Source organism: Patiria miniata, unplaced genomic scaffold, assembly GCF_015706575.1.
Source record: "Patiria miniata isolate m_02_andy unplaced genomic scaffold, ASM1570657v1 HiC_scaffold_27, whole genome shotgun sequence".
Lineage (NCBI taxonomy): Eukaryota > Metazoa > Echinodermata > Asteroidea > Valvatida > Asterinidae > Patiria > Patiria miniata.
This window is the reverse complement of record NW_024037066.1, coordinates 3,047,113-3,055,856: the sequence shown is the minus strand read 5'-3', so window position 1 is coordinate 3,055,856 and position 8,744 is coordinate 3,047,113. Positions and strand designations below refer to the sequence as shown.

Here is an 8,744-nt window from a genome sequence, read left to right as displayed (position 1 = left end):
GTATGTACTGTTTTAGACCAGCTCCGGTTCATAATGTATGTAGTGATATTTTGTTGAAGAAACCACTAACAATCCCCCCCCCCCTCGCCCTCGGCATCGCTACCCCGCCCCCATTCGGACCGCGTTCGATGCAGTTGCATAGCGCCCTCTCTTGGCCAACACTTTACCAATCAGCGCGGTTTTCCCTGGTAACACATCCAATCGCGCTACATTTTATTGCTACCGCCGGATACCAGCTGTAGAGGATTCAGGATCAGGAAGTAATAATGCGCACAAACGCATGCATCGTCAACATTTAATAAAAACACAACAGTGAAACCGAAACTAAATCAAAGAAACTCTTCAAAACTTGTGAAAGCGTACTCCTAATCTGTCAAGAGTTTGGTATTTTGACGTCTATTGTGAGATCCTCGTGATGATCAAAGGGAGGTTAATTCCAGAAATCGGTGTGCACTAGTCGTCGACTGGCGCCGGCGGTGCAGCTGCAGATCGACTCGCAAGTCGCGCATCGCATGACGAGAGAGCTCAACAATTTCTGCAATTGTGCCAGAATTTCATCATCATCGTTAGTTCAATAGTTGAACTAGAACTTAGAGAATAGCAATTGTTGTGACAGTCGATTGAGTGGAAAGACACCATGTAAACTGGATGTAAATAACGATTTAGTATTATCGTCTGCAGACGATTCATCCCCGTATAGTTTTAAAGCAACATGTCTTCACCGGCAAAAATGAGAGTCAAGGGTAAGTTATAAATTTTTTTTTTATTACGTCAAGCCTGTTAAATAAAAAAGGCAGTTAATATTGAAAGAATGTAGTAATTACTAGTGGAAAAAAATGTTGCAACCTGACGCCACTTAATTCTTCGTATATCATCTCAATGATATACGAAGGTCATTCACTGCAAAAATGATGATAAGATATGAATCTGGGACTGAGAAACATTTCCAATTTTGTTAGGAAATACTTAGACAATTTTCTTGACTCTCCATAGACTTTGTACACAATCGCACAAGTGGCGTCAGGTTGCAACATTATTAGGGGAACTGTACCTATCCCAACAGATTTAAACACAAACCTGCTGTTGAACTTTGATGGGTTGTGTTCGGTTAGGGTTAATAAAGATGCTAGGTTGCTACTTTTTTTCTCGACAACTCTTATTTTTTTTGACACAAACAAATAAAGTGTCAAAACCATCGGTCGCGTTGGGACTGGAACTCATGCGGCGTTGCTAGTGAGGTGGATGTGGTATTGACAAGCATTCGCTTGTCGTATTCGCGTCGTGAAATTGTAATTTAATATCTTATATGGAGAAGGCCTACTCACATGTATACGGCTAAATAAACACTTCGCAGTAAATATTACTAATACTACATGTATGTAACTTTGTTCCTTTCCTTTGGAAATTTTGAAGATCCAGTCAATTTCTTGACGTGACTTAAATGTGGCTAAGTTCATCAAATCATAAATAAATTATATGCAACCTTTTTTGCCTCCTCCCCCACCCCAAATATAATTAAAACAGTTGTTAAACTCAAAACCATATCCTGTATGTAGGCCTAGGTCATATAGTCATGATTGGACTGTATCTAAAAAAGTGAAAGTACATGTAGTTCATATTCTATTATTATTCTAAGAATAGGTATGTAAAAGTTTATAATTATACGCTGTGTTTAATGAGGAGACATGTGTATCTTTGAATTTTAACCTTTGCTCTCTTACAGGCCATTGACTTTACAAGCAAATTTTGCAAATGTTGTTTTGGAGAGTGTGGTAAAACAATTTTCCCCATAGAATTAACAAATTTGGATTTGGATTTTCATATTTGCCATGGAACAGAATATAGGCTTATTCAACAAGTCTCAAATATTTCTGTGTTTTTCAGGAGAAATTCTCAGTTTCAGGAGAAAGCTTTTAGATACAATGTTCATTAAAAAAAAATACCAAGTATTGAAAATAAGAAAAAGAAGAATCCTTTAATTCCCCTGTTAGCTTTTCAGTAATTTTTGTTTACCATTGGTATTGAATATGCAACCCAATAAAATTTCATACCATGCATTTGTCAGCCACTTGTGCTATCACATCAAATGTATTCAGATTGAGCCCCCCCCCCCATGACCAAATGTTCTCCCTGCTTCGGATTCAGGAGCTTGTTGTCAGGTTTGATGAGAGAATATGGCACTGTGAATGCGTGTAATTGATATGGATGGCAATGATTGAATGGGGGTCACCTGCGATAGGAAATAGTGTTCCCCAGGTGAAGTATGAATGGTATGCAGGGCAAGGTAAACTCACCTGACCTATATATTAAACCTTTAAAACAGTGTATAGCTTGGGTCTTATTGGTTAAACTCAATTCCAGAAAGTGTATTCCCATACTGGTCAAAGCAAGAAAGTTTAAAGGGAAAATACAACATTTGCAAACATCAAAAAATAAAACTACCAAATTATTTTGAAATACCTTGCTGGACTGTTAGTGAATGACAGTCTAAGGCATCCTGTAAAATCATGGAACTTGGTATACTGTCATTTTTCAAGAAAAGTGGTATTTTTGTAAAATTTCCAACGCTGGTCGGCCGACCAGCGTTGGAAAAAACTGGTTTTTTTTAAACAAATACTGGCCCCAATTGACCATCGCATTTGTTTGCAATTGATTACACACCTATGAACGGGTACAAGCCAGCTAGACTGGTTCCCTGACCTTACAATTCTCCAATGTATATAAACTGCTCAGTTTCTTCTTAAATGGAGTCAGGGAACCAGACTACAGGAAAATGATTGTTTTTCTTGGTTTTTATAGCATTTTCGAACCCAAAACTTCAAAAAAGTCAGTGTAACAATATTTTCTGTATATTACCAACCCCCAATTCCATCCATTTCTGAAAATTACAGCAAAAGCAAATGATGTATATTCCCTTTAACATCACATTGAATTCAAACAGCATCAAAACTTGTGAATGAAACTTCAGTGTTCAAACAACACTAACAGCGGTATATCAAGGAATGGGCATCCAAAGTCCGCTCTGCTTTTGTTGCTTTTTCTTTTTTTTTAGAGTACCTTAGCTTAGTTTCGCCACTCAAGCTTGAGTGCCTTGTGAAATGTGAACTGAATGCTGAAAAATTAAATTTAATTGTGCAAAATTTAAAAAAAGTACACAAAGGTCATGAGAGACAGAACAGAAATGTACATGTAGGCCAGTCTTCAGTTAACAACTTTTTAGTCGCTGCTTTTATTGAAATATTGATTGAGAAGAATACTTTTATAGAAAGTGATGCCTCTCTGTCATATGCCACCAAATATTTCAAACATTCTCTATCTCAATCGTTTAGTATTTATGCTAAATATGCATATTTCCCCATTAGTCCTATGCGTAGGTGAGGCTTCTTCATTGATAGTTCCAGCTTTGGAATTTGGCTGGCCCAGTTTTTTTTTCTTTTGTTCGAACATTGTTCTCCCCTTGACGATCATTGATGCATGCATTGTGTGGTAACCATTTACTCTGGAGTTTCCCAGTAACAATTACAATGGATCCAAAACCACAACAAATTTTAACTGTCATTTCACTAGGTCCACTGGCTCTGAGGCATTTAATGAACCGTAAAAAAAAAGTACTTAGGGTCGAGTGTGTTTTCATAATTAGCGATCACGAGGAAAGTGAGTTGGGGATTTCTTTTCTTGTCAAAATAAAGGAAAAGGACAAATTTATTGTGAAATCCTGTTCAGGAGAAGGAAGAACAACAGGAAATATTTTTTCAAGCGTTGGATTTCATTGTTTGATGGAAAGTTTGTGTAGTTTTTCAGGCTCCAATGTTGGAACCAGATATATGCACGATACACGCACAAATGTATAAATATTTTCCCCGTCTTCCGTTATTGATGATTGACCTGAATCTTCATGTAAATGTAGATGATGTTTATTTTAACAGTCCCCATTTCAGATTTTTTTTTTTGATATATTTTTCCTTAGCTGTCATTTTTAGAGATTTTACATAGTGTAAATTTGTGTACGCTTACTTTCAAGTTTTAACACTGAATCTAAAGTCAAAATTAGAGGGGTCCTTTTTTTCGGAGGGGGGGGGGGGTGTCAACATTTGAAATGGGTGTTTTTGTTTGCCAATTTTTAAGAGATTAAGAGATTTAAGAATTCTACGAGCAAAATAAGATTAAACTATGGGTACTTTTTTTTGGGGGGGGGGGGGGGGATCAAACCCCGGAGTAGGTGTTTTTGTTTGCAAATTTTTAAGAGATTTAAGAGATTCAAACAATTTTTGTTCACAGAAAAATAGTGTAGGGCCTACCCAAAGTGTTCACTTTGGCAGTTACAGTAAGGTCTGCAATGCCAAAGGTAGGACTTGAAAAACAAAGTCCCCAAAAAGCACAAAAATGGGTCACATCTTTGGGCAGTACTATCTGCCTTTAAAGGGAATGTACAACATTTGCTTTTGCTGCGATTTTCAGAAATAAATGGATTTGGAGGATTAGTAGGCCTATGTTATATAAAATATTGTTAAACTGACTTGTTTCATGTTTTGGGCTTGTAGATGCTGGAAAAACCAAGAAAACCTATCATGTTCTTGTAGTCTGGTTCCCTGACCCCACTTAAGATGAAACGAAGCAATTGATACACTTTGGGGAATTGTAAGGTCAGAGAATCAGTCTAGCAGGCTTGTACCCCTTCACAGGTGTGTGATCAATTGCAAAGAAAAGTCAGAATAACTAAATATGAAAAATGAAGAACAATTTTTGAAAAAAGCCAGTTTTCTCCAACGCTGGTCTGCCGACCAGCGTTGGAAAAATACAGTTTTTCTTCAAAATGTCAGCCCACCAGGAGCCACGATTTTACAGGTTGCTTAAGACTGTCAATCCCTAGCAATTCAGTAAGGTATTTCATGATAATTTGATCATTTCGTTTTTTGATGTTTGCAAATATGTTGTATTTTCCCTTTAAGTATGAGTCACGCTGTCTCTGGAGACCCGAAACCTAAAGTGACGGGGATTATTTTAATTTGCTTCCATAAATAAACAGTAAGTCCTCCAAGTTGTGTGGCAAGATGTAATCCTATACTGGCAATTATCTTCTGGTACTTGGTGAGTCTGCCCCATCCCTGAGTGTTTGCTGTTGGCACACAGACAACGCAACTACTAGAGAATCTTGCCCGAGTTTAGCAGCGGAACCCCAGAGCTTTGCAAATCGATTGAAAGGGTTTTGATTGATCTGAGAGTTGAGTGCAAAATGTCCAACCAAACAACGAGAATTAAATGTCAGCAGGATTTTGAAATGCATCACATTTTGGACTAATTTTCGGGTGGATTTGAGAGTATTAAGCAGTTAAACAGTTTGAAGTATTATTAGGGTTTTTTTTCAAACTTGTCTAAATTAATAGAGCTAAGTTTGACTTTTATTTTCTTGAACTTGGAAGGGAAAATTGGTATTCAATAAAGATCCTTAAGATCTTGACCTAAATTAAGTTAACCGTTTGCAAATTTTACCCTAAATAAAATACAGCACACATACTTGTACATGTAGCTGCGATGCCAGCCGGAACTTAGACGGGAAAAACCCACAGTATTGATGGCCTGCGGGCAGTACTTTTGATGACCTTATTTTTGTTGTCCTGCAGGGTCGTTTGGGGTCAAATATGTCAACCAGGAACTTTAGTGATTAAAAAACTTAGGCGTGCTTGCATTGTGATGAAACTGTGTTGTTTTTGCAAGGCGAACCTGGGAAATTAAAATGCTTTGTTGGTTGAATGTGAATGACTAGCACTGAACTTGAACAGAGTTACTTTCTTGTGAAATCTGCAGGTACACATTCTGTGTTAGAAGTTTTACTGTGTTCCAGAATAAACAACGTCGATTAACGGGGTTTTTTTGGGCTCTTTTTTATATATCCTGTGGTTTGGCTATTGTCTGTGCTCGTAAAATCATTCTGAGTTCAACTTAAGAAAGCCATTATCTCATACCCGTAGATAGTCAAAATACTTTAAAGGTACTGTACAACATTTGCAAACTAAACAAAACTACCAATTTATTCTGAAATACCAAGAAAAGTGGAATATTTGTAACAATTTCCAACGATGGTTGGCTGACCATCGCTGGAAAAAAAACATGATTTTTTTTTCAACTAACTGCCCCCGATTTACCAAATTTAGTGAGTCCACATTTTGTTTGCAATCGGTTACACATCCTTGAATGGGTGCAATCCAGCTAGTCTTGTTCCCTGACCTGACAATTCCCCTACATCTATAAATTCCTCCGTTTTCATCTGAAAAAGGGTTAGGGATCCAGACTACAGGCATGCAACTTTTCCTCGGATCTGCTGGTTTCCTCGTTTATTACTTCTTTTGACTTCCATTACAAATTGAAAAACACTGTACAAAGTCTTGTGTGGTTTGGAGTTTCCTCGTTTTTTCTATATTCGCAGTTGCATGCCTGAGACAACAATAACAGCATATTTTTGTTGGTTTTCCCAGCATCTGTGAACACAAAACTTAAGTTTAAACAGGTCAGTGTAACAATATTTGCCAAAAAATACTAACCCCAAATCCATCCATTTCTGAAAATTATAGCAAAAGCAAATGTTGAATTACCTTTAACTTTCTACACATGCAGTAAATTTTGTCAAAATTCTCTGAAGTCGGGAGCAGGCATTAAGGCTCAGGTAAGTTGTGGAAAAAGGGTTTCCCAGTTTTCTGGAACTTGAAAAAAAAAAAAAAGAAGAAGAAGAAAACGTATCAACAGAATTGGCTAAATAAATTGTTGTATTTTTCATTCGAAATAGTGCTGATATGTGATCAAAAAATAAAAATTGGATGTGAAAAAAATTGTCAAAAGTGAAAAAAAATTGTACAAAACAAAGACACTGGATCTTTATAATAATGATAATAATTTATACATTGGTAATGCGCAAATTGCATAAGAATATGATCAAATGCGCATCACAATTATTATCCCTGTTCATCAGGAATGAGACCCTGCAGCAGCTCGAGATCAGCGCATTAATGGCAATCGTACAAAATGTAGTAAAGTGCCTTGCCCACACAAGCACCATATTCCCTGCTGTCAGGGTTCGAACCCATGTACCACGGCACATGAGTCGAACACCATAACCATTGGACCACAGCACCCCACATCTTTATCGTGTTCATGTTGATGTCAGTGTACAATGTAGGCCTAACCATGGAGGCAGGAAATGGCCTAGCACATAATTTCAACACATTGCTACCACTGACAGCCAACCCTCTCAGTGACTCAGGCACTATGGAATGCTGGGATCACAATAGGGGGATTCCTGTCGCACTGTGAGCGCTGATGACAGGCTGTGAGAGTGTATAAGTCTCATTGGTTTCAGTACGTAGTGGGTGGCAGGTTGAAAGTTACGTTTGTTGTAATAAATTAAATTTAAAAAAATGTGAACAGATATCTTCTGTCACAGTGTGTCTTCTTCCATTTCTTTTCTGTACTTTCTAGAATGAACCCAAAGTTTTGTGTAGCATTCGAATTGTGTTTGGGTGATGTCCATTAAAAAATTTCTTACAGTAAATATATACATGTCGTATACAAGTACCAGCATGTTTCTTACAATGCAAAGAATATATTTGAACAAAACGTTGATGGCTTTTACTTCTTTATTTGTTGAAGTATTTTGTGTGGTCTTCTCCGTAAGCACCGTCGATATCGAAATTTTCAATAATTGATACATCAGAAATCCAATATCGAAAAAAATATTGATTATCCCATGTAAAAGTATAACGATACACTTTAGTAAAAAAAAATTAAAAATTTAAGTTCCAATCTTCCACGACTTTCTCTGGAGCATATTGCTCAAACTTTCTAAAACAATTCTCAGCACTGACAGTTTGTCCAGAACAGGCGGTTTGTTTTGAGGTTTTACATTGGGGAGACCGCGAATTTCAGCGAACGCAGATCACAAAGCGATGTCGCTTGGCATTTTGCGATGTTTTTATTTTGCGTCAAAAGCACATGTTGCCGCCGACTTTTATTTCATTATACAGCAAATGTTTAACACAAAGTAAAAGCAGAAACAGAAAATTTGCTTTAATGATAATCTGACGCATGTTCGGTATTTTCGTTGTTATTCCTCAATATCGAAAATTTCGTTATGATTAAAAAATTGTCATCGGCGATATCGATATCAAAATAATATGGAACAGCCCTAATCGAGTAATATCGATATATCAACGTTGCTTACTTCTCTGTATGGAAATGATATTGTTGATTGTTATGAGTTGTAGGCCCTACATGTATTTGTCTGGAAGTTGTCCTGAAGTTTAAATAAACATTTGTGATACAATGCCTCATAAAACAGGGAGACCTATTTGTGGATAAGAAAATAAAATAAGTACGATGTTCATGTACGTCAGAAGTATTCAAACAAAGGCTAAGTTGCTATAGCAACAGATGGAATCCCATCTAGACTTTCAGATTACATGTAGAAAGATCATTAGTGTATAATCAGGCATGTAGCTTTTCCTCGGAGCAGCTGATTGTGTCTTCTTTTTTTAACTACCCATGTGTGCCATTAAAAATGGAAAAAACACTGTACAAAGTCTTGGAAATCTTTGAATTTCATCTTTTTTTGTGGCCTCCCCAGTTGCATGCCTGATACATTTGTATGCGAATTCTAAATGTCAAATACGCATCAATAGTTTGTTAAATTCAAGATTAGTTGTCTAAATGTTCACAAATGCTCTCGTACATTCCAGTAACATCTGTACATTGTA

General features: G+C 36.9%; 1 protein-coding gene across 1 annotated transcript in view; it reads left to right on the top strand.

Moving 5' to 3' along the window:
• Positions 1-241: 241 nt before the first annotated feature.
• The window catches only part of LOC119734386 (rap guanine nucleotide exchange factor 1-like), a 52,473-nt gene continuing 43,970 nt past the window's right edge, over positions 242-8,744 (top strand). Inside the window, exon 1 of the mRNA XM_038207879.1 lies at positions 242-743. Coding sequence (XP_038063807.1) covers positions 713-743 — 31 coding nt within the window. The 5' untranslated portion in view covers positions 242-712. The remainder of the gene's footprint in view (positions 744-8,744) is intronic.